This window comes from Ambystoma mexicanum, chromosome 1q (genome assembly GCF_040938575.1).
Source record: "Ambystoma mexicanum isolate Mex_15411 chromosome 1q, UKY_AmexF1_1, whole genome shotgun sequence".
Taxonomy (NCBI): Eukaryota; Metazoa; Chordata; class Amphibia; order Caudata; family Ambystomatidae; genus Ambystoma; species Ambystoma mexicanum.
Window position 1 is genome coordinate 1,330,307,614 of NC_090922.1, and position 26,750 is coordinate 1,330,334,363.

Below are 26,750 nucleotides of genomic sequence, written 5' to 3' on the forward strand. Positions count from 1 at the left end.
TTATCATCTGCAGAGACCTAAATATCCATCTACATGCTCCCAATGGTCAACTGATCGGCCATAAAGATCTATCAACACACGCACGGAGATGGTACAAAGAAACAACTATCCGTAATCTCATGTTAACAGACCATGCAACTGATGACAAAAACATCATCATATCCACCTGGATACGCGGAAATTCATCAGCTAGCATCGATTTCATTTACCTATCCTCAGATCTAAATGCATCTATAAAGAAAGTATACACTCTTGCAACCATGAAGAGTGACCACTACCAATTGGTAATACAAGGCCAAGGTTTAGCTCAACAATCACAGAACCAACTGAACATTCAATTAGAATTTACCGGAACAACCACAAGATTATGAATAAATCAACTACAAACCTCTAATTTACTGAACCGCTTCCAACAAGCAAGTATGGAAGACGTTGACAAAACTCAAACAAGCATCCACACACATATAATGCAGAACTAGCAGAGAAAAAAAAAAGCTCTGAGAAAGACACTTTGTCTACTAAGAAGAACCATTAGCTTGGACTACATTGCAAAGAGAAAAACAGCCAAACAAGTGTACTCAAACTGGAATGATTTTACAGCAAGATGATGCAGAAACCATCCTGAAAGCCAATAAAACACACAATTTGAGAGAGCTATGGAATCTCTTGAACAATAATTCCCAACACCAACATAAATGGACTGCAAAAAATGGATATAGCACTTCTCCGCCATATATAAAGCCCCTGCAACGAATCATATACCCGCTGAGACAGAATGGAATACGAAGTGGCATGTACAATGGGACAACCAAGACATCATGGAAATGATCCATAAGTTAAATGCCCTCCGTGTCCCTGGCCCAGAATGGCTTTCTAACGCACACATCAAGAAAGACCCCAAACCTGGGCAAATCTAATGGGAAACCTTCTCTCTCTGATTAACAAACTAAATCAGATCCCTTCCTCCTGGCAGACCGCTACAATAGTACCAATCCATAAGCAGGCATCTCGAGATGAACCGACACATTTTCGACCAATTGTCCTCCTCGATCCCCAAGGGGAAATTGTTTGCTTCAATTCTAATTAAAAAATTGAATAAGTGGGCCACCGACAATAATTGATTTTCCACACGGCAACCGGGCTTCACGGCAAATGTCGGTACCAATGTCAACTTGCTCTTACTTAATCTGATCAAACACAAAGCCATAAAAAAACACTCGTATACGCAGCATTCATTGATCTTCATATGGCTTTCAGCGCCATATCTAGACAGAAACTATAGAACAAAATAGAAGCATGGAAATGCCCCATGGAGATTATTGAGCCAATTAAACTGCTCTACTCTAATGCTTCCATAACGATTAGACGCTCTACAGACGGTGCAACCACTCCTTCTAATCCAGACATCGAACGGTCTAAGGCAGGGCTGCCCACTGGCCCCTGCACTTTACAACCTGTTCACTGCAGATTTCGAAGATCATCTCCAAAATAATGCTCTGAATCCTCCTAAAATTAACTCTATTCCTGTTACAGCCATGATGTATGCAGATGACATCCTTCCATTGGATAAAACGACACATGGCCTACAGATCAGTTTACAATCTCTGGGCGAATACATGGAATTGAATGAACTTTGTATTAACGCAAAACAAATGAAAGTCATGACTTTAGTGAAACAGCGATTCAAGAAGAAAAAACCATTGAATCTTACACTCAGTGAGAACCACTTAGAAGAAGTCAACACATTCAAGTATCTGAATCACCATCAATCAATCTAAGACTCAAAAACAATGGATAACCAAACTTGAAGAGAACATACAATCCTTAGCAAGACAAGGCAGCGTATTACATCATAAATATGTCAAGTTTCATTCAAACCAATTATATCCTATTACAGACAGAAGGTCCTTCTAGCTATAACCTATGGAAGTGAAGCCATGCTTACCGCACAAGCCACGAATTGGACAAAGCTTGAAGCAATCTTTTGGTGCAAAATTCTGAAGCTCCCATCGACCTATCCCATGGCCAGAATAAGGCATGAAATAGCGACACAATCACTAGCCTCAATAGTTTTATGGAAGCAATTTGACATATTTTGTAAAATGCTATCTGATGAGAAAACACCAGCCATGCAAATTCTGAGATCTCACCCAAGTGCAATGAACAACTCTGTTCTACAAGCCTGGAAAGTTGAACTAATATAACAACTTGCAAACAAGGATATCCCAATCGAAAATGCTATCTCTACAGCCACAAAATGCAAAAAGAAAACTCATGCAGAATGACTGGATAAAGACCAACAAGCAGAAAGAAACGTACCGCATGAATCTTCAATGCCCTACCGACATACGGGTTATCAACGAGTTACCCAAATACCTGGCAAGACTTCCAGATCACAAGATCAGAGCATCTTACATGAAAATTCGTCTGAACACTATACCGACACGATCCAACCTGGCCATGTCAAGACTGATACCTTTTTCAGAACAGTACTGTCGGTTTTGCCAAGATCATGAAACACCAGAAACGCTATACCATCTTGCGATGGCATGCACAGCACTCGGTCAGCAGAGAGCCTGTTTTGGTGCCTTTTTGAAAATCTCATTACAGTACATGGATGCCGAAACAAGATGGTCAATGCTAATGAACGGACAAGCCAACAAATTCATCTTCACAATTACCCAATTTCTCCACAACATACTGGAACTGGATAAGAGGACAAACTAAAAACTGATAAAACTGAGACATCCCTTTTCTGGAAATCATCAACCACGGAGACCTCTTTCTTCTGCTTTTTCTTTGTAGTTACATTGTACAAATGTGTGATCCATTGTATACACTTGAAAACAGTATAAATGAAAAGTTTATAATTAAACTAGATCATTGTAAATAAAAAAAAAGATGGAGCACATGACGAGCAAGGCAGACAGCACGACGACACAGCTATCCCAGGGCGGCAGTTCAAGAGGAGGAGAAAGGCGGCAAGAAACGAGAGAATGAGAACCGACCTTGTCCTCTCCGACTCACACCTGCTATTCCTCTGCGGAAGAAATCTTAAGACCGCAAACAAATGCTAACTGTACATCGGTAAACAGAGCATGCCTACGCTGACAAGCAGGAAAGCAGAAGGCGCTTGCTGCTATGGTACCGTCCTTGACTCCTGATACAAGGAAAAGCAAGCGGTTCATCATAGCCGGTGATTAGAAGGGAGAACCGATAATAAACCGAACTGTGTTGAATGAAAGTTGCAAGCTAACGAACATTTATAGAACTGGGTAGGTCGTAGGGGAAGGCGAGCTGAAAGGGGCCCGGCACCACTTGAGTGTTCGTCGAGAGACTCTAGTTTGGTTCCCCATCTTTGTTGAAACTAACGATTCCAGAAGGCTGTGCGAAGGCCGTGAGAACAGTGTCAAAGTGGTCATACAGTAGTCTAGCAAAATCTGATGTAGAGTCGAAAGTCTTTGACCAACAAGTAAGGCAAAGCTAATGGTAATGACTCCTGCATGGTGAAAGAAAAGATTGGCAAGAGTGAATCCGAAAGAGGGATGCCAATAAAAAGAGGCGAAGCCTTATGCCTCAAGGAACATTTTGTGTTGACAAGGGTGAACACGTGAAAGGGAGGTTCACTGTCAATTGTTTAAAAAGACATTAAGAATTGTAAATGGGAAAAAGATTGTTTTGAAATACAAGCCATAGTGAATCTGGCAGAGGGAGGCTAACAACCAAAGGGCTGGAAAAGGGAGAAGAATTATCCCGAAATTGTAATCATCAGAAGAAACGTTTGTTTTTGTTATTTTGGTACACATGAAATCCTCAGAGGCAAGAGACTTGTTTTAGAAAAGAGACTTAACCACCGAAGGTCCTGATAACTGGGAGCGGAACTGTAACCCGTGCTGGGAAGGCTCAAGTCTGTGTTGTGGTTCAGAATCCCACCTTGTCTCATGCTAAAAACATGGGGAAGGGAGACCCCGGCTACTATATCCTGATATTATTTGTGAACACTTCTTTCTTTCTCAAGAACCTTTTCCCACATTCTTTCTGTATTAGTTGTTAGGATTGGCATTAGTTTTCTTTTAGTATAGGCCCTTTTATTTGACAAGACACCTCTAGGACTGCCTTATTTTTATTTTGAAGGTTGTAACTTGCTCCCATCTTAGATCTATATTAGGTGTTTTTCCAACCCATTTATATAGTTTAATAAACACCCTTGAACTGTGATCACCTGTGTCTGTCTTTACTGTTTCCACCATGGGTTCCTTACAACAGGTGTCCACACTAATGGAGGAGGCATTCTTCCAGACCTCTTGTAAGCCAATCTTTATCAGTGTATGTTTTACATGGATAAACCAGGGTCATTCGCTACCACCCACTTAGTCCACAACGTCTAACATTGATCCTTTATAGTTTTGTAAAACCTGGTTAGACAAGTTTAAAAAATACAATCTTGGCATAACAACTGCACGTTTATGAAAACTGAGCTATGCTAATTCACAATATAATAGCAGGGTAGTCCAACTTCAGTCCTCGAGGGCTGGATACATGTTGGATTTTTAGGTTGTCACTCATTTATATTCTTGAGATAAATGTGCATACAATGATTCTAAATGCACATTTGTTTCTTATGTATATTCATGAATGGTATCCTGAAAACTCATTAGTATTGCGGCCCTCGAGGCCTGGAGTTGGAAAGCCTGGCCTAGTGGAAGTCTAGGTGTTGGGTAAATTCCAGAAGTACATCTTGGAGCATCTTATGTACTGCAGTATTATGTGCTCTTCGCCATTTGTGATTGATTTCTGAACAGCCTGAATACAAATATGCATAGAAAATATTTTGTGGGTTTGGTTTCAATAGCTGATAAATTCTTGCAAACCATTATAAAATGTGTTTATTTAACATTGTCAGAGCGCTCAATGGTCTTTGCGAAATAATGTGTACCAGATTGAAGAAATATGTGTGTTTCTTATTGTTTTAGGCCCAGCATAACACAAGAATGCTAGCTTCATATGCTGCTATTGACCCAAGGGTGAAGTACCTGGGATACACAATGAAGTTTTTTGCCAAGGTAAATTTGAAGTGCTATTATTGGATGCCACATAATACTGCATGTTTCAAACCAGTGTTTAACTCCAGTCATGGCTTAGTACTGTTGTCCAAGTATTTTAAAATGTGCTGTTGAAGATCTGCTTACGGAGGAGGTGGACAGGAATGAGCATGAGTCTGTGCACTTGCTCAATCAGTGTGGTTTGCCACGCCTTCACATGTACTATATTCTTTTAATTTGACATTGTTCGAGAGCGTACAAAGTCATCGCCGGCCTTGGCCTGGCACCTTACTGTTGATTTTGTTCTGTGTTCCACTTACAAACAATGTGTTCCCCTGTGACACAGGGCAGGGGCTGAGCCAGCGTATTGAGAAGCTGTAAGAAAGTTATGGGAATCTCCAGTCGTTGATCTGCTGGAGGCATGGTGTTGTGAGTTGCCATGTTGCAAGCTAGTTACGACATGTACAACATATGTTCCGTAAGACATATTATGACTTGGTGATCAAGGTTGAGAGGGTAAGGCACCAGAGAAGGGCAGTGTGAAAGTGAGGAACGAGGAGGACCTCAGCAGCCTGGTAATCTAGACAGCAGTGTGCTAATCTCATTATTATCCTTATAAGGGTATTTATTGAGCACAGACCTAGCTTTGGGAAGCAATAGACTGCTTTAAAATCATAGGAGTAAAACACAGCTCCCCACTCCCTGTTCTCTGCCTCATTTACAAACAGGGCAGGGCGGGCCATTTGGCAGCAATTAATCTACAAACAACCATTGAGGAAAACAAAGGAGAGCAGACCACCTAGTATCAGGTAGGGTGGAGAGTTGAGCGGGCGTGGACCTGGGTGTTGGGTAGTAGCCATTCCTTGAAGAGGAGGGTATTGAGCTCCTTCCTGAACTGTAACAGTGAGGGTGCAAGTCTGATGTTGAGAGGAAGGAGGTTTCAGAGTCTTGGGGCCTAGACAGAGAAGCAGTGTTCTGGTTCTTTCTTTCCTTCACTGATGGAGTACAAGTCTGCACACGTCCTTACTTCTGGTGAATTGTAGGCCTTTGGAGATGCTGTGGTTCACCATGAAGCAGCATGGAGACTTGAGGGTGGCCGCTTTGTGTATGATGCAGGATTTTAAGATAATACATGCTTGCAGTTGGATCCAGTGCAGTTTGATGAGAGTTGGGGTGATGTGGTAAAATTGCAGAGTCCTTTCATGTGTTGTGCTGCAGCATGCAGGTCACATTTTAGGGGTGCCAGGGTAGTTGTCGGAAGGTCTTCCAAAAGGGCATTGCCACCATCCAACAGATCGGAAGTTGTTTTCTGGGATGAAGGGTTTGATTGTTTGCAGGAGAGAAAGTTGCTGTAGTGCTCTTTGAAGGAGAGGTGTCTGTCAATGTGGCTGCCCACACCACATCAGTGAGGCGGTTTGTCGATCAGGTCATACATTCATGGGTTAGCCCAACAGTCATCTAAAGCCAAATCTAAACCCACTTCAATCCAAAGTCCAACTATACCGTCCCACATTTCCCTTCTTTTTGTAATTTATACTTTTACTCAATTGAACCTGTACCATCTCTTTTCACTCACTCTTCATTTCTTTTAATGCGCTGCATGAAAAGTTGGCCAATTTTCTCGAAGCCAAACTGAACACATTTCATCTTAACTTCGGAGAAAACTTATTTATGACTTTGGTCCTGCCAATCTTTTCAACAAACTTGTAGGATCACCCTTTTTAACTATTGCTCCTCAACTTTGGAATTCTCTCCACAAGGATTTTAGCACACTCTTACAATTCCCAAGAATGAAAAACGTTGTTCAGTTTGGTTGTTTTCCTACTAAGATTTTAACATATCTTTCCACCACCTTAGCGGTTAGGCACTTTTCCATATAAAAGGCTGTTCCCACCATGTCCACACCAACTTGCTTTTAATTCACCAATTAGTCGTCCTCCCTTGTGTCACTGAGAAGTGTCCTACACTTCACCAGGGACGTTTTTATGGGAGGACAAAAGGGGCATTTGCCCAGGACCCCCACCTTGGACGGGACCCCGCAAGGTGGCCTGATATAAAGAAGTAACATTCCTTTGTTCACCAGACTTAAATAGCACACACAAGGATATTGTATTGCATGGTGCTGAGGCTCTAAACCTATTGCCTGTCTGTTTTGGAAAGTACATTTCACCTCAATCAATACATCATGTAATGCTTTCTGTGTTCACTGTGGTATATATAGTTTGTGTGTTCCTTGCGGCACAATTCCTGTAGCATTCTTTCCTTTCTTTGGGAATTATGTTGATCATGTGTAATAGCCAAATTTGAAATGCATACTGGTAAATTGAGTGCCACAATGGTTCAGAAGTTAGCTCAGTGCGTTAAGCACTCATTGCAGTGATATGTGTTACTATGCAAGATTAGAATAGCACATTCCTGTAAGGCTGGCTGAGCCTTTACTATGCCTGATGTTTATAACCCTGCCTGCATATGTACTTGTTCTTGCAGCACAACAGGTGCTATAATCAGCAATATACCTGCACCAGATAGGGGTTGCTATAAAAACGATCATGTCATCCTTTTGTTGAAGGTCTAGAAATGTGTGTGCTCAGATGGGGTGTTGTAAAACCTAGGCAATCGCCTCCAACGATGAGCATAAACTGTTAGTCCAAGAGATAAATAAGTATCATAATTTGGAACCAAAACATGCATGCTTGTATCCTGGCTTTGCCAGCAGACAATGCAGTGATCCTATCAATCATCTTATATCTTTTTTTTTTTTTTTTTTTTTTTTTTTTTATTTACTTGATTTTAACCAAAAAGAATTGATTTTTACAAGGTATAAAGAAAAGAAGGAGATCGGCGTTTTTTTTTTTTCTGGGATCTGTTGATGCAGTTTCGCCAGTTTTTCATTTTAGCTAAGTTCGTTGTTTGGATCAAAGTTCTGTAGTTTGTTTTAAGGCAGCTTCGAGAATCTTGACTGCCACTATAACCCATTTTGTTTTTTCCCCGGCGATCAATCTAGACCACCAAGTCTGTTCTTCTCTAAGAGTAGAGTCCTGAAGTTGCGGTAGCAAGAATGTCGTTCGAAGGTGGGCGGTTTTAGGACAGTTTAAGATCAAATGTCTTGATGTTTCTGTAATGTCTGGGTTTAGACATAGTCTGCAGGTTTTATTTGCTAATTGAGTACGGATTGCTCGGATTTCTTGTGTTTGTATCAGGTTTAGTCTTGTTCGCATGAACGTTTTTCGGAGATTTTTGCTTGGAAATTTGATTCAGTAGTTCAGCGGAAGGTTTAGTTTGTTGGTGGTTGGTGGAAGGTGGTAAAGCAGTTTGTTTGCCGTTGCCAGATTACATGTGGTGATCCAGTCCTCATGTGCTACTTTGCTTTTAATTTTTTCTGGGTTTTGGATTAAGTCCTCGCGGGTGCAGGCAAGGGCTTTTAGTTTTAAAGTTAATTTCTTTTCCCACAGGGTCAATGCTTTACAGCGCCCCGTCTTAAGTTCTTCTCGAATCGTTTTGTATATTGGGAGTGAGTCCGGGTCAATGATTTTCCTTAGTGCTCTCATTTGGCTTTGTTCTAAAGATGCTGACAAAGATAATAAGCCAAGTTCTCGTCGTATGGCTGCAATAGAAGCCGATTTTGGCAGTCCTAAAACTGCTTTCCAGAGGTATCCCTCTAGTTTTGGCCAAATGGAGTCGTGCATGTTGAGCGCTACGTCCATTCCGTAGATCAAAGCAGGTACCACCTTTTGTTTGTAAAACTGGATTGCTGGTATTAGGGAGAATTTACCGTATTTGTTGTCGATCAGTCTTGTTTGAGTGGTAAGTGTTTTGACTTTTGCCCACAGAGCCAGGATGGATGAGTTCTCATTTCTTGATTCATCAATCATGACACCCAAGTATCTGATGTTTGTGACTATCTCGATCTTTACATTGTCTAAAAACCAGGTACCACCTGGGTTAGATTTTGAGCGCTTGGTCCCCAAGATCAAGATTTTTGATTTCTCTATGTTTATTTCTAAGTCGTTTTGGATAATGAATTTGGCCAGGTTTGTCAACTGGCGCTGAAGACCGACTTGAGTTTGGTCCATCAGAATCAGGTCGTCGGCGTAGAGCAACCTGGACACCGCGCTGTTTCCAACTTTAGGAGAAAATACTCTCAATGAAGTTTGCGTATATTGAAAGTCGCCTAAAAATGTAATGAATAAGGCGGGGGCTAAAGGACACCCCTGTTTGACCCCTCTTTCGACCTTTACTGCTTCTGATAGCAAGCCTTGTCGGTTTAGTCGAACTCGCATAGTTGTCTCTGTGTGTAGTGCGATTATTGGTTCTAATATTTCCTCTGGACACTTCAAGTTGGATAGTTTCGACCATAGTCTTTGACAGTTTACTTTATCAAATGCTTTAGATAAGTCGATAAATGCGAGGAAGACTTTTGGAGCTCTGTTTTTTACATTGTCTTTGATGATGTTCAAGATCAAGATGTTTATGCTTGTGGAGGCCGTCTTGAGAAATCCCGTTTGGAAATGATCGATTGAAGGAGAGGTTCTTGCCCAGTTTTGAAATTTTGATAGGAGTAGAGTTGCAAATATTTTGCCCATGATGTCCAATAGGGCTATGGGTCGGTAATTCGCCGGGTTGTCTCTGCTTCCTTTTTTAAAAATGGGTACAATAATTGTCTCTGTCCATGTTTTCGGGACTTGTCTGGATATTCTGCAGTGATCGAAAATTTTTGTAATCAAAAGGGACCATTCCGTTTGGTTTTTCTTTAGATCTATATTGGTCAGTCCGTCTGGCCCGGGTGCTCTAGACGCTTTCAGCTTTGAGATTGCTGACTTGATTTCGTCTTGGACTGCTAGATTTATCCATGTTGCTTCCTTTTGGTTTCCCAACACCGTGTCAGATATGGAGGTAGGAGCGAATTGGGTAGAGTAGAAAGCTGTCCACAATGATTCCGGTATCAAGTTGAAGAGTTTGTCATCGGTTCGGATGCCATTGTTCTTTATTAAAGCCCAGAAATCTCCAACACTTTTTGACGCTAAAGTTTTTAACATCTGTTCTGCGTCCTTTTGATAAAGTTCCGCTCTCCGGTGTCTTACCCATGATCTGTAAGATCTGGTCGCAGCAGCCAGTGATTGTTTAGCCTTTTCGTTGGAATTTCTTTTGAAGTCGCGTTGTAGTTTTCTCAGTTTTCTTCGTTTTTGCACTAGAACTTTGTCATATTCATGATGACCAGTTGTTACTGTGGCTTTGCCGGTTTTTTGCTTTTGTATGTGGGGTATAAGGAGGGGCAGGTAATTTGGCCTAGCCGGAGTACCCGTAGCGTTTTGTTGAGCTTCATTGTAATTTTTCGTTATGTCTTTGATGTTTGATGATGTGAGCTGAAGCCGCTTTTGGTTCGCTGCCAGTTGCAGTTTTGATGTATAAAACGGTCTCACCGGGATTTTGGATTCCAGCGTCATGGTTAAGAGGTTGTGATCACTTTCTTTCGTTTTATAAATCTCGAAGGTGGACGCGTAGGGTAGTAAAGCGAGTGAAGTGAAGATATAGTCAAGTGTGGCTGTTGACGAATCACGTTCCCATGTTGGAAATGCCGGAAGTTGCCCCCTTACCATTGCCATGTTGTGGAAATTTCTTGCGTCCATCAGTTCTAACCACAGGTCTCCTCTTGCTTTTGCGGCTGTCGGTAATGCTGTATTCCTGAAATGATCACACTTTGCGTTCAGGTCACCGCAAATTATGATGAAGTCGATGCAAAGTTCGGCGGTGATCTTATCTAGCAGGGTGGTCATTTCGTCGCAAAATTCCTTGTTTGTATATCTTTGCGGGTTCCAATAAGTGTTAATGAAAGCCAGTTTTGATTTCTGGTTTCCCTTTACGTTTGTGTTCGGATGGGACCATTCTGTCTGAAGAGCAAGGATTCCGTAAGTTTCTGCTATCTTTGCCTTGATGTCGATTCCGGATCCGATTTTGATCGAGGTCAGAAGGCCAGATGATGGTCGTCCAAAAATGCCTTTTGTAGCTGGTGATATTTCAGTGTCGTATCCATCTAGAATTGGTTTTTCCCTCAGCCAAGTTTCTTGGAGGCAGATTATGTCGAATTTTGCTAGGTCTTGTGTTTCTGGGTTTAGCAGATGGTCGTGACCTCTTGTATTCCAGGAACACATGGAGATGGTCAGGGGAAGGTCTTCGATGATTTGATTCAAAAGTTTGTCCGAGGTTTGCAGTTCTGTACAAGGTAATTGCTAGTTTTGGGAATTTGGTTTTAGCACTTTTCTCAACCAAGACCAGGGACCCGATGGAGTCCGTGATTGCGATTGGTTCAATGGTTCTTTGTGATCCGAGGGGAAATCTTTCACTGGGGATCTGTCTGACCAGAGACGAGTTTTTTTCCAATTTTGACCCCCTTCTTGTCTAAGGTGGTGAGCTCTGCTTGTCCAGGTCCGTGGCGTATATTTAGGTCTTTCACGCTGGTGTTCTCGTGTTTCTGTGTGGTAACTTCGATGGTCGGTATTCTGTTTTACTTGCGCGCTTTTTTTATGATTTGTGGTTTGAGAATTGGTCTTGTAATGTGTTGATCCAGCTTGGCAGGTCGGTTGAGGTAGTTGTATTTCTGACAGGCCGAAGCCTAGTTGGAGCAGCGCGTCAAGCGTGTCTTTAGTTGGCTCATGTTGAGGGATGGTTTTTACGTGTAGATATGCTTTGGCCTTTTTCTGCCTATGGTATGGTTCAATTAAAATGAAGTTCGTAGTAGACAAATGAGTCAAACTAGGCACTTTGGCCACGATTGTAAGAACTGTTTTTCTGTTCAGAACAAGAAAATTTCTTCCTGGCGTCAGTTGTTCCATTTTAAAGAGTCGGGTTTGGTTCTTGGATTGGATGTGTGTTGGGGGGTCTTTTTTTTGTTTTGTTTTGGTTAATTCAGACCTTGACTGGACTGGTGTGTTAATGGACTCTTTATTGTTGTCCTGTGGATTATTTTCAGGCGGTGTCATTTTGACAGCCGCTATGGGGTGTGTATTTGCTGACTGTGCCTCAGACGGTAGTTCTTTTGCCGCTTTGAATGCGAATGAAACAGCTGAGTTCGATGAAGTCAAGGACGTTTTTGTGGAGCCCAGTGTAGATGGATCGGTAGAGGCGTTTGTTGGTTCTGTTGACGAAGGCTTTCGCACAGTGATATGTGGATTTGATGTATCTTCCGGTTCTAGGTGTTGTGTGAGGTTCATCAAGGAGGAATCTAGGATCGATGAATGTAAATCGTCCACCTCGGTTATCTGCTGATATTCCAGAGGTGCTGGTTCTTTTGATAAATTCTGTGTCATGGTTTGTAGCAACGTTCTTTTGGGGTGTAGCTCCTCTCGTTGTTTACTCCAACTAAGGCTTTGTGCGGGTTTGGGTTCCGATTTCTTAGAATTGGTTTTTGCTTTTACGATGAGCGGTGTCGTTTTTCTGCTATGTTCATCCACAGCTCTTTTCAAATCTTTAGCTATTTGATGACAGCCTTCTTTGGATAATTCAGTTTCAGGAGTGATTTGGGTTTCACTAATTGGTTGACCCTTGATTGCTTCGTTCGTTTTTTCCTGAATGGTTGTATATCTGTCTATGTTTGTTGATGTACGGAGTGTGTGTGGGGATCCTGATCTTAATTGGGTTTCTAGGAGTGACATTCTTTGATCCCACTGAAGTTCTAGTTCCGTGTTTTTTTGGTTTTGGGCCGTGATGAAGCCTTCCAAGAAGATCATTTTTGAGTTTGTAGAGGTTACTATTGTCACCAGGTCTTTCATTGATTCGTTTAGCGATTCATACAGTTTTCCAAACGGGGACAAGGCCACCGTGATGGCTGACATCACAGCGAACATGTCTAGAGACTGATTTTTTGACTCGTGGTTCAATTTTGATGGCGAAGACTCACTGAATTTGTCTTTTTCCGGAGTGGAGGAGTTTCTCTGATGATCTAAAGGGCGTGTGCATGGAGCGAGTTGGTTTGCAGTAGTTCTTTGAGGCGGGGTGTCGTTTTTGGTTTTTGTTGGTAAGTTATGTTTATCTGGAACCAGGACACAATATCCTAGCACTCGGTCTTCGGATGACTCAACGAACAAGTTGAGAGCTGGTTGTGTGGGTCCAGTGGGTGGACTTGGCTGTAAGTGGTCCGAGTTATGTGACAAGGATGAAGCTCTTACTGGAGAAAGGCATAGGTCAATTAACGGTGAGTTTTGTGAATCGACCTCCCCCGTTTTCTTTTGTTTAGGAGCCGGGGGAATTTCGGCGATTGCGTCCAATAGTTCTGCGTCTGAGAGCTCAATTTCCCTCACCAGTTTTCTCTTAGTCTGTCTGGCGAAGAAGTCTTTTAATGCATGACATGTTAAGGGTTTGGCAAGTAGCGTTTTTCCAATCTCGATTTTTTTTTGCTGTTTGGCGCTGCTTCCGTTGATGATAATTGGAACTTTGTGAAGTCCCAGATTCGTGGGGTATTTTCTGACGAAGTGCTTTTCGTTTTAGTAAAGCTATAGCAGTTTGTCTTTGTGAAGCGTAACGCTCTGTGGGTGGTTCGTTCTCCAAGGTTGAGTTTGGGTCCGCTTCCACGGCTGAAGGGGAAGAAGCCACCGTTAAAGGGAGGGACGAGGGACCTACCGACCTCTCTGTTGTCGGTGGAATTAGCAATGGGTGTGGTGGTAAAGTGGGAGGTGTTTCGGTATCGTCTCCTTCATCTAATGTGGTTGTGTGGCCAAAATTTGCATGCCATTCAACTTGAGTGGTACTTCCAAAGTCGGCGCATGACACCAGGTTGTCTTCCAGGTTTCTAGGTTGTAGAGCGTGCGTATGGATGTTGCGCTTTTTGTAGATTTGTTGTAAGGTTGAGTCGATTAGGGGTTCGAAACTCTGTGCTTCCTCTTGGACCGAAGCGCAAGGGTCAGATCGACGCGACCTTCCAGCGACAAACGGTGCGATCCCAGTCGTCGTAGCAGAAGCTGGAAGGTCCGGGGATTTTTGTCGGCTCAGTAAGACCATACCGCTGGGGTCAACTTGACTGCGCCCTTCGGCGTTGTCAGGTCTGGTCCCATTCGCCACAGCGGAGGCAGGTCGATCTCTTGAGACTGAAAGCTGATTACTCGGTGTCAGGAACGGTGTGTAGGCAGACGGGTTTGTCATCGTCGTTTCGCACTCATCTATGGAACCTCCTGGCGAGATCACAACAGAATTAGGCTGCAAAGGGGGTCCAGTAACGGCGGGGAGCTGATGGAAGACTTCGTCCCTCAATAGGTGTAACTCAGTTTGGACGGCGGTTTCTTCTTCTTTGTCGGCTTGGGAGCTTGCTTCACGCAGCAACTGGCTGTCTAGCGAGCTTGGCCTAGACGATGGAGAGGAGGAGGAAGAGGAGGAGGATGAGATGGATTTAGCCTCCCCCTTTGCCTTCCTTACGTTGCAATGGGATCGTAGATTTTCTCTGTCTTTTGTATTGCGTCGATCAATTCGTTCCAGGCGTGTGTATTGGCTGCGTAGGACGCGACCTAGCGGTGTTATTGGTGTTGTTGATGAATTGAGTGAGTTCGAGTTGACTGAGGAGGCCATATCGGCCGAGACGGCCACGTACTGCCGTAGATTGCTTGTGGTTTTGGCAAGCCAACACCGCGTGCCGCTTCGCGTAGGTGCAAGGGTTTTGGTCGCTCCTCCCTGGAAGAAAATGTGGTGTATGTGATCAGTGTCTTACCTAGCCTTTTAGCCACCACCAGCCGCAAACAGCAGACAACAGCTCGCCCTTTTCACCACTCGGGCTTCTCGCCGCAAGGGTCGAGCTGTTCTGCTTATGAGGCTGAAGTAGAGGGAGTGGCTTCCGAAAGTCACGTGACACGGGTCACGTGTTGCAGGAGGGATACCCCTCACTTCAAACTGCTCGCAGCTGAGCTGGGAGTCTTACGCGATTTGGAGGGGGCGTTGTGGAATCGATCCTCCTCCTGTCCACAAGGCGGATGCCTTTCAGTTCCTTCAGTTCTTTACACGAACAATGTCTTGAGCATGGGTAGCAGCCGCACAGCAGACAACAGCTCGCCCTTTTCACCACTCGGGCTTCTTATATCTCGTACATTGGTGTACTGTCTTCTGTGAAGTTTGCCTCCCTGCATGCTGGTGGCATTGTTCCGCCCATTACGTGATCATTCTTCTTATGTAGGCTATTTGACAGAAGGGATTTCCTTCTCAGGGTATGATCTTCAAAACAGCCTCACGCATGGTTTCACTGGCTATAGTGTTTCTTCCACTATAATAGTGAGTATTGATATATTGCACACCACAGGAACTTGTTCCTTTGATCTCTAATGGCAACACTATTTGAAAACTATGTCCCACTTATAATCTCAGTCTGTCTGGATACAGACACCTTCCTGGTAGCTTCTAATCTACATCCACTATCCATGCTATGGTACGTGTAGCTTTCTCCTTCCTACCAATTGGTCTGCTCTATCCATGCTTGAGCACGTTTGCATTCTGTGAGGCAGCAAATGTGAGATCTCTGTTTATTCTGGATTACATGTACCTTTTACATACAGTGCTGCATTAATACTACAGGCTGCATACCTTCCTGAATTCTATTGATATAAAGTCTCCTATATCTATGCTACAACAGAAGTAACCTCTTCCTAGAGTGACAAACGAGTAGCATTTGAAGGCCAACATTATAGTCTGATTAGAGCAAGAATGAAGAGGGTGAGGGGACTTAAAGGGAGTAAACATCCTTATTTTTTAATGCTGTGAGGCAGCATATCAACTTATGGGTTGTGATTGCAGCGGGGAGGGGGAGCATCTCAGATATTCTTGATCACTTAATTCCTTTGGTTTGGTGGAGGGGGGCCCCAAAGAAGTCAGTGCCCAGGGCCCCAAAAGTGCTTAAGATGGCCCTGCACTTCACCCACATCTCCCGGCCCTCATCAACCTTCACTGGCTCCCACTGCATGCACAAATCACCTTCAAGTCTTGCTGCATCATCTATAAGGCAATCGCCCTGAAATCAACCAACTACCTTGCAGAGAAACTCTGCATCTCCGGTGAACAGCGCAACCACCAGAAGCCAGGACACGTGTAGACTTGAAATCTGCCAATGCAAAAAGGAAAGGACCAGAAAACAATCCGCCTCTGCCTATGCTGCACGACTATGGAACCTCCTCCCCGTCAGCAACAGACTCGCTCCCACAATTTAGAAAAGCACACAAGACCCAACTCTTCAAGTAATATTTCTGCCTCAACACCTAGGCCATCACATCGCTCCTCGTGCCACCTGACTCGCTATATGCCCCCGCTGTATATCTGTTCTGTTACCTCTGAAAAGTGCTCAGTTATGCATCTGTACTGTTGAATACCTCTGTAAAGTGCTATGTTGCTTCTTGATACTAGGTCCGCGCTCAATGAATACCATCATAATATGTTCATTTTATGACTTGACAGTGCTGATGACTAGCTTTCGCTTTTATGACTCTCTATACACCAATTCATTTTATGCTTCAAGTGTTCATGGTTTTTCTACACCTAAGGCAGTGCTTCTGCACCCATTATCTTTCTACTAAATAGATTTGCTTTTTGTATATTACTGTCTACATGGTTTTATTTCTATTGCTTAAGGTGCATCTCATAACACTTTCAGCTTTCTGACAACCACATAACAATAACAGTGTCAGAAAACGAACTTTAGAGGAAAGGTTATCCATGGTCATAGTTTGAGCGAGATCTTTTCTGGACCTATCACATTTAATATTTCACAATAAACTTTAGGATAACTTGAATTTGAGTCCTGTGAGAAACCTGAAGTTGTCTCCCGAACTAGACCCCGGGGATCTGTCATCCAGGTGCCCAAGACACGGCCATCGCATGTCAACCAGTTTCTGGGGATGGATTAGTGAGGGAGGATCACCTGGTTGGGAGGGTCCTCGGGGAGTTGAACGGGAACACAGGTTGGTGAGGCGCTGTATTCCCCTTCTGTTAACCCCTCTTTCCCTTCTTATTACATAGGACGCTCAACCTCTCTACACTCCACCGTTAACAACACGAACACCTTTGCAAACCACGAAAAGCCGACAGACTAACGTTAGGGTCTGTTACTGTAACGCTCACCTGATATCTACGGGGACGCCACTCAGCCAGTCCGGACTTCTGACCACTTCGAACCCTTCCCTGGACTTGCTTAACCAAGCACTGGGCCTGAAACACAGTATTATCCGAGGTTAATTCCCTATTGGTCTTGCTGTCTGGCCCCCCTTTTCTTCCCTGGGTCCCAACCTTCCCCCGGACCTCTCCTCACCTTGTGTTTTGATGTGGGGCGCTCTCCGTTCTGTCTTCGATGCAGGGGTGCGTTGGGTGATGCGGGCTGGAGGGTGCCTAGTTGCTTCACTGGCACGGGCCCGGCGGACGGGGCTTGCTGCGGCTTCAGCCCAACCGGTAATTGGAATGAGACTTTTAATACTGTGTCTTTCTTTCCTTAGGTGATGAAGGTCTTGAGGATGGTGATGCGCTGCTGAAGTACGTAGCAATGCGGAGCGTGATGCTTATTGGCTTCCTTAGCACTAACCAATGTTCGTCTTTTCTGTGTCCTTTTAGGTGCCGCAGTAACCCAGCATGGAAGCGAGCTGAGGAGATGAGCTGCAGTGAGAAAGCGCGATGTGCGGCGCCTCTTAAATGTTTTGCGCTAACCTGATGTGTCTTTTCCCTTTTTTCAGCTCGGCGGGATGCTCCGGAGCAGAAGTTGTCCGATCGATGGGAGTTCAGGTAAGGATTAAACTCTATTTGCAAATTCGAGAGAGCCAAGTATTGCAGAATGCTTACTAACGTCTTTTCTTCTATTCTTCTCCCCTTTGGTAGAGATGGAGATGACTCTGCCATAGGAATCCACAAGACTGGGAAGAGCTGGACAGAAGTTGGATGTTCTTCGAGGTTATGTTAAGTTCTTATTCTTGCAGGTGCGCTGGCGCTGAAGAAAAAAGTGTGCCTCTTCAGGAGATCCGAGCACAGTGAGTGTCACGCTGCAGGTGCAGAGAAATCATGTTTCTCAGGCCGGGTGTGGTTTAAATAGGCTGTAGGTATCCCAGATATCCCTTGGTGGGGAGAATTCTCTGTTAAGGCTAATTTCCCAAAACCTAGTGAGTCCCCCAGCAGCTTTGCTGGATTTTTGGGGTTTATTTTTTTCTCCTGCTAAGAGTGAGACTCTTTTTCTCCCACTCTTAGACATGATTTGAGATATCCTTTGACTTTGTAATGTGTTTTATGGGCTGTGGGGTCTTTTACTCCATAGGGTTTCATGTAGTTTTTGATAAGTGTGTTACACAGCACCCTCAGTTTAGTAACACAAGGGTGTCATAGTGACCCCCAAACATAGACTCCATACCCTGGGACTGACTACTGTCTCCCAGGGCATGTAAAGTCACCATTGACTTTACTAGTCTTAAATTGGGAACAGAACCAGTACAAACCATTATATTGTGGAAGTACTGGTAGGGGTAATTAGATTGCCCCTGGGTCTGTTTTCCGAGGGGGCACTGTGCAGTCCCCCCCTCGTCGAGTTTCTGGCTGGTGGCAGTGGTTACCACGCAAAATATTCCTTAAGAATATTTACTATGGGATTTTCCCATTCATTTTAAACGCACCACTTTTTGGTGCAATGTTAAAGATACCGCCGGGTTATTTATTTAAATATAAATAAATAACGGCAACGGCAACTCAAGTCGCACTTGATTGGCCCAGTGGTGAGCCGCCCAGCTCACCACTTAGCATGTTTGAGTGACAGCTAGGACTGATGAATGGGGATTTTCTGCATAAAAGCAGGTCTTTGGGGACTGCAACTTCAGACGTCGCCACAGGACCAAAGAATCCGAAGAGGGAGAAGCTGAGCCGACCTGCAACGACGACACCACTGGTGGAGCCCTGCTGAACCGACTCACCACTTCTTCCAACGACAGAGGAGATCTTCATCCCGAAGAGTCTTCTTCCTTTGACTGGTGGGGATAACCAGTTTGCCCGCCTTTTCACCTTCCCGGATCATCTCGTGGCCGCCTTGCCTGTGCCAAGCACCCCGGCAACTGGGATACCGCGTTTACCACGACCGCAAATATAAGGGTAGTACCGTTTAACCGGAGAACTCCGCGGCTGGTTTCTTCCCTGGCTTGCACCCACTGCCAGGAACAACTGCCCCCGCTGGAGGATTCTCCCCAGTTTCAAGGTACTGTATCCGCCTGGCCTCCCTTGCAACGGTCTGTGTGGGGTGTCTCTTAAATCCTCAATTTACCACTTGGGTTGGCCCTAGGCTGGCTAACTGAACTTTTCTGAGCTGAACTAATTCCTTTTTGAACTCTGCAAGACTTTTCAAGCCTTTTAAACTGTGTGATCTTGGGCGCATTGGTGTTCTACTCTCTCTAAGAGGGAGCCTGGCCTCTGAACTTTTTGCTCACAAGTAGACTTTGACTTTCCTGCCTTGCTGGGTGCTTCTAAAGTATTTTTTTTATTTTTTTTATTTGTATTTAATCAGTAAAAGATTTTTACAAAATAGATTTTTGTGTTTGTTTGTGAATAGTCCTTATGAGGCTACTTGGGATACCGCTCTCAATTTCATTCTTGAGAAGGTCAAATGCTAATTTGTACATTGTCGTCCTCAGGCTGATGAGTAACCCTTTGGCGATTGAGATTTCCCTGAGTTGCTTTTTTTTAAGGCAATGTCCAAAAGTTTGGCTGCGGCCCTCGACCATCTGGCAGAATCGCCAGAAATAAGCCGACACCAGCCAGTCTCTTTGCTTATTGTCGAAGGGTAAGATATTAGCGGTGCCAAGTAAGCCTCTCTTTCTGAAGACAGTGCCGGACAAGACGTCAAGAGATGTCTAACAGTTTCAAGTTGATCAGCGTTTTTACATAGACGACATGAAGCTGTTGTCGATTTTGATCTGATGGCCAGAATTTCTCTTGTATGTAGGATGTTTAGCCGAGCTCGCATGAACGTTTTTCTCAAAGCTTTTTCAGGGAATTTAACGCAGTATTTTAATGGCACTTTCGGTTTATTGTGTCCAGGCGGAAGATCTTTGAGTAGTTTATGTGACAGAATATTTTCATTTGTCAGGATCCAGTCGTGCTGCACTATTTTTTCTTTTACTCTCCCGGGATTTGAGATTAAGAGTTCTTCCGAGCAGGCTATCTCTTCCAGTTTGTCTTTCCGTTTCTTCACCCAAGCAGTTAGTGGTTTGCACCCTCCTTTTTGGATTTCTTGTGCTACCACCTGAAAGATGGGGAGGGCGTCTGGGGAGACGATTTTTCTAAATAACTGGAGAGCACCTTGTTCCACTGATGCAGCAAGGGACATGAGACCAAGGTCACGACGGATCGCTGCCACAGGTGCTGATTTAGGGAGGGTCAGTACCGTTTTCCACACGAAACCTTCTAGCTTTTGCCATAGATCTTCTGGAAGGCTTAGGTTTGCACACATTCCATACGATAGAGCAGGGACTATTTTCGACTTGTAGAAATTTAAAGCTGGTATCCATGAGAACTTTCCAAATTTTCTATCAACGGCTTTCAATTGAGCCGTCAGGTTTTTTGTTTTGTCCCACAGAGCCTCCGTAGTGGTGTTTTCTTTTAGAGAATTGTCTATCCACACCCCAAGATATTTGTACTCGTTGACCTCTTCTAGTTTATCGTTCTCCAGAAACCAGGCCGAAGTAGTTTTGCGGTCAGCTGTTGACTTGGTGAAGAGCAGGATTTTTGTTTTCTGAGTGTTTTTTTCTAGGTTGTTTTCTTTCATGTAGGCAGAGAGATATGCTAGTTGCCGTTGTAGACCTATTTTTGTCTGGTCCATAAGGATCAGGTCGTCCGCGTACCATAGTCTAGGCACTTTTGACAGACCTACCTTCGGTGGAAATTAACACATTTTCTCCTCGGTGTACTGGAAATCGCCTATAAAGGCAATAAACAGTGCTGGTGCCAGTGGGCAACCTTGCTTTACCCCACGGTTGGTCAAAATTTTGCTAGACAGGTGACCTTGCTGGTTCAAGCGAACACGCATAGAGGTTTGAATGTGTAAAGCCATGATTGGATCCAGGATTGAGGTTGGGCAGTTCCAGATTTTCAGATTTTCCCAGAGTTTCTCACGATCCACCATGTCAAATGCCTTTGATAGGTCGACCAGGTCCAAATGAACTTTAGGAGCACCTGCTTTCACCCTTGCTTTGATGATGTTTAATATCAGGATGTTAATCATGGTCCCTGTACCCTTCTGGAAGCCCGTCTGAAAAATGTCAGACGCCGGGGAAGCTTTAGCCCACTTCTGAAAATGCGTTAATAGTAGAGTCGCAAATATTTTTCCCAGAATGTCCAACAATGCGATGGGTCTGTAATTTGCTGGATTTTCCCTAGACCCCTTTTTGAAAATTGGGACCAGTATCGCCTCTGTCCAGGTTGCCGGAATATGTTTGGTTGTGTGGCAATGTATGAATATTTCCTTTGTGACTGCGGCCCAGTCATCTTGGTGTTTTTTTATGTCAATGTTGGAAAGACCATCGGGGCCCGGGGCTCTTGAGGTTTTCAGTTGTTTTATTACTCTCAGAATATCTTCCACGTCAGCCAGTTGGATCCAGTCAGAGTGGTCAATTTTCCCAGCCGTGGGCGCTGCAGGGGCTTCAAAAAGGGTGCTGAAATACAACAACCAGTTTTGTTCCAAAACTGCATTTGCCATTGATGGAGCGCTTTGCCCGTTGATGGTTTTTAATTCATTCCAAAAGTATCTTGTGTTTTTTGAAGCAAGGGACTTCTGCATGATATCTGCGTTGTTCTGATAAAGATTTGCCGCGTGATGTTTTATCCACGATTTGTAGTGGCTCACACCCTTTCGGAATTCAGCCCATGCCACTGCTGTTTGATGCCTTAATGCGAAGTTTTTCAGGTTCCTTACTTCCCGTCTTTGTTACCACCAGCCGGTCATAAGTATGCTTGTGCGCAGGTTTTTTGCCTTTCCTTCCTGAAAAGGCCACCCTATGGGGCAGGAGTAGAGGGGTGAAGTCCAGTCTTTTAGCAGGTGGGCTGGTTGTTCTAAACTGAGGGTCTGTGCACAGGCTGACCTTTATGGCCTTGATGTTGTCAGCCATAAGACGCAATCTGGACTGTTGCGTGTTTGGCTCTACTTCTAAAGCGTATGTAGGCTTTTCCGTGTATGTGCTCCCCATGTTAGTATTAGCAAGTTATGGTTGCTTTCCAAAGTTTTCACAACTTTGAAGGATGAGACAAAGGGGATCAGACCTTCAGTTACAAAGATATAGTCCAGGGTAGCAGAGGATTTGCCTCTTTCCCATTTTGGAATCTGGGGTTCGTGGTTTTTTAACGTGGCTGCGTTGAAAAGATTTCTTGATTTCATCAGTTTAGACCATGCCAAAACCCTTTTTTCTACCAAAGACTGGATTGAAATTGATTTTTCAGGTGTCATCGAAGTTTTGCATTTGGCGTTTAAAATCACCGCAAACTATGAGATTATCAGTTTCGAAGTCTGCGGTGATGGTGTCAATAGCGTCCGCCACTGCATTGCAGAATTTTTTTGCAGTTGTTTTTTCCGGGTTCCAATATAAGTTTATTATCGCAAGGTCTGAGGTGATCCATGCCGCCTGCTCAGGGTCATATCGCTACCATGATGTCAGGGTGCCGAGCATACTGTAGGCTTCGATGATTTTAGTTTTTGGCGTGACACCTCAGCCGATGCGGATTGCTGTTAGAAGACCCGCAGAAGGCCTTCCCATTAGTGATTTACAAGCTGGAGAGATTTCTATTGTGAATCCCTCAAGTGTCGGGGGGGTCTGACAGCCACGTTTCCTGTAAACACAGGATGTCGAAGCTTCCTAAGTTTATGTCGCTCGTGCGAGTCAGATGGTTAAAGCCTCCAGTGTTCCATGATGCCATAATCAGGTCGTTATTGGCTGATTTCGGGGCCAGTTTCACTGTAGACGCCGGGAGCTTCAGAGGACTTTCTGTTTGCTGCTATTTCTTGTTGGATCGGCTGAACGTGTCCGCCAGCCACTTCCATGGTCCATCTGAAATTTTTCGCTTCTGCTGACAGATTTGACTGTTCGTGGCATCAACCTATTTGTCTGTAGAGTTGATTCTATGTCTCGGTGTCTGAATGTTTTTATAGTTGAATATGTGGTGTGGAGTCCGTCCGGTGTTTTCCCATTTTGGTGAAGGTCCTGACTTTTTGTCTTTTTCTCTCCGATCGACGTGATCATGGTCGTTGCTCGGGCGCTGGTGTCTAGTGATTGTGTTCCTCGCTGAGTCTTGCCTGCGTTTTTGGTTATTGAGTGCTTCAGTTTTTGAGATGTAATGAACCCTTGTCGGGGAAGCCCTCTTCCGAATTTCTTTTTCGGAAAACTTTCGAGCCTATTTAGGTGCTAGGGTCAGATTGAATCCTAGTTTATGCAGATCTTTATAGACCTCTGAAGAGATTTCTGCAAGGACTTCGTTTCTTACATGGATGAAAGCTTTCGCTCTATGGTCCTGATGATATGGTTCGACTAATTTGATATCATTAGTCGTCAGATGGTTTAATTTCTTGACTTTTTCCACAGTTTTGAGGACCATTTTTCTATTTAGGACCATGTATCCTTCTTTTGCTGATACTTGTTCAATTTTATAAACTGTAGTTCCTTCAAGTTTTGTGTCAAGTTCCTTGTTTCCTTTTGGCGCCCGTGAATTTTCTACGTGCTTCGTGGTCATTCTGGGGTGCTTACGTTGTTCATTTTGCATTTCTGGGGACAACACCCTGTTTTGTCTTTGCTCTCTAGTGCTCATTTTGTGACTATCTTTAGGTTCTGTTTGATTCTCGACAACCTCCTCTCTCTCCGACGTCTTTGTCTAGGAGCTTCTTTGCGTCCTCTATTTCCTCAGATTTGTTTGCTAAGATGGTTTTTCCTGCATCTTCTAAAGCTGATTTGGATTCTGGTTGGTGTGAAATCGTTATAATTTGAGGATCTTCTGCATTGTCACGATGTTGGGACAAATTAATTAGATCACTATGTTCTTGAAATTCCTTGATCGTTTTGGGCGATGTAGGCAGAAGATGATGGTCTGGATTGGTACATGGCGTAGGTTGAGAGTGTTCAGTCGTCTTTATTTTTAGCTCTTCGTGTTTTTTTCCTTTTGTGCCAAGCCCCACAACCAACATTGCCCGGGATGCCTTTTCTTCAATTTTCTTTAGCTCCAATCTAGATGTGTTTTTGATTTGTGTAGTTTGCGTTAATTGAGTTTTTTGCAACTCCCGCTCAGTTAGTTCATTTTTTTTCTTTGATTCAGATGTGGCAGATAAGTTCCCTGAAGGTTTCCTTCCGAAGATAGGTGCTAAATCCTTGTGGAATTGCCCTTCGGCAGTCTGCGAGGTGGTAGAAATTGTAGATAACGACTGTTGAGCGAGGTTCCGCTTTTCCATAAGTTGGGCTTCTAATTTGGAATTTTTTTTCTCCATAGCTGCTTGTAATGACGTACTTTTTTTGTCTAAAGCTGTTATGAAACCTTCGATGAAGGTCAGTTTTTCTATCATTGCCGCTGACATGGAGGTATTGGGCCTCATTACACGGAAGGCGGTAATGGTTAACGGCCACCGTTAATGGTAACGGTGACCGTTAACCATTACCGCCTTACTACGAGGTCCCTTAGCGGGTAGGTGCTTTAACGCCTGCTTTTTGCAGGCGTTAAAAACCAACCCGCTAAGGGACCTCGGAGCTAATTACGGCACCGCAAAATTGCGGTGCCGTAATTAGCGCCTTCCCCATTCCCATAGAGCCCTATGGGGCAGAAATGGGAATGGGGAAGGGCAATGGCGGAAGGGGGATTTACCGCCCCACCAACCTTGGAATGGGGCGGTAAATCCCCTTTCCGCCAAGGCGGTGCCGGTAATTTACCGGCATGGTCCAGGGTGCTAATAGCACCCTGGATCACCGCCTTCCGTGTAATGAGGCCTATTATCTTTAAGAGTTTCGTTGATGGACTCATAGAGCTTGGCAAAGGGGTTTAGTGCGATTGTGAAAGATGACATTATTTGCAGCAGATCTATTTTTTTGTTAGGGGAGTCTTTCTGTGTCGGAGCTGATATTTCACTAAGTCTTCGACTAGTGATCGGTGTGTGAAAATCCTTGTCACCAGTGTAGGGAGAGGGTCTGTCCATACTTCTGTCTGTGGACAGTAGTGGATCCTGAATATGCCTATCTTCTTCTGCTGTTCGTCCTTTGGGGTATCGTGAGGGTTCTGGTATATGGGCTTTTGACCAAGCGTGTCTGTCTTCGATTGGTGCCGTTGCCCTTTTAGGAGAGCACCGGACTTCCAGAGGCGTACTTGGCAAAAGAGGACTGGCTACTTTCTGAGCCCCATAAATCGCAGGTGTCTTGGGTCCCAATGGACTCTCACCGCTACTATGGGGGCTTGGGGTAGTTGGCGGCTGTGGGAGCAGCCCTATGCCACCGTCCTGGGATGTCAAACTTTTTTTTTTTTTAAACATCTTTATTGGGTTTTAACAATTAAAACAATTAAAACGAACAGTAGTCATAATCAATGAGGCATTTTCAATTATGCATCAAGTTTCTGTCCCTCCCCTCCCACCCTCCCCACCTCCCCCAAGACCACGGACATTCCATCCACTCTTAGTGCCAGCTTCTGGGCCAGGACTACACGTTTTGTCTGAGGCATTATCTGGCATCCTGGGATTAAGTAGCGGTACTGTTAGCGCTACCCAGCGCTGTAGTTCACCGCTAGAGTCCAGCCTCTGTTCATGGATTGCAGTTTCCCATGCTCCAGTCTCGGCAGTTATCCATCTCTTAAGATCCCCCCACCACTGTGCTTCGCTTAGGCCTCTGGGGCTCTTCCATCCCATGGCTATACGTCTCTTCGCTGTTATATATATCAGGTCTTTGAGTTTTTTTAGGGGCTTGTTTTTAGTGCTGCGCTTGTAACTGCCCAAAATACAGGCCGTTGGCCTATGAACTTCCAATTCGATGTCTGCGCCAGCCACTCTTTCCTTTATTTGTGCCCAGAAATCCTGTATCACAGAACAACCCCAGAACATGTGGGTCATTCCAACATTGGGTTCGTTGCATTTGGGGCACACCTGTGTTCCCGCGCCTCTGAATTTCGATATGACTTCTGGTGTGAGATAGGCTCTATTGAGGATGTACAGCTGGATAAGTTGTAAGCGGGCATTCCTGGAGATTTTCTTGTGATAGTGGGATATCTGCAACCATTCTTTATCTTCGAATTCGAGGCCTAGTTCGCCTTCCCACTTAGCTCTACTCTTGAGTTCACCTCTGGTCGCGCCTTGCATCAAGGCTTCGTAAAGTCTTGAAGTTTCATGGCCTCCCTCGGCTGTATCTAACATTGTTTCAATAGTCTCCTGTTCAATTGAGAGGTTGGTGGCCTCAGGCCATCTGTTCTTAATGGTTTGTACTACTACTCTGTGGAGCAAAAACTGACCGGGGGGTAGCCCAGTGGCCTCGCTAAGTTCATTGAACGTTAAGATCTCTTGTTCTAGAACCATGTCCCCTAATGTAGCCACGCTGTAGGGTTCCCACTGGGCACGCACTTCCACCTGTCCCCATGCGCGCTTGGCCATGATTGCTGCTATGGGGATTTGCGGGGAGTATGGGTCTGCCGCCCCCACTGTTTTGCAGGCCCGTTTCCAGAGCTGGATCCCAAGCTTGGCCAAGAAAGGGCAGTGCCGTGTTGCACCCTCTTCGACCCAAA

The 26,750-nt window shown here is 44.4% G+C and overlaps 1 protein-coding gene across 7 annotated transcripts in view; it reads left to right on the top strand.

Moving 5' to 3' along the window:
• The window catches only part of TUT4 (terminal uridylyl transferase 4), a 2,154,442-nt gene that overhangs the window by 1,150,127 nt on the left and 977,565 nt on the right, over window positions 1-26,750 (top strand). For all 7 annotated transcript variants that reach the window (XR_011291019.1, XM_069642184.1, XM_069642186.1 and 4 more), the window contains exon 20: window positions 4,974-5,063. Coding sequence is in view for 6 of the 7 variants with exons in the window: in XM_069642184.1 (XP_069498285.1) it covers window positions 4,974-5,063 (90 nt within the window). In the remaining variant the exon portion in view is untranslated. The remainder of the gene's footprint in view (window positions 1-4,973; window positions 5,064-26,750) is intronic.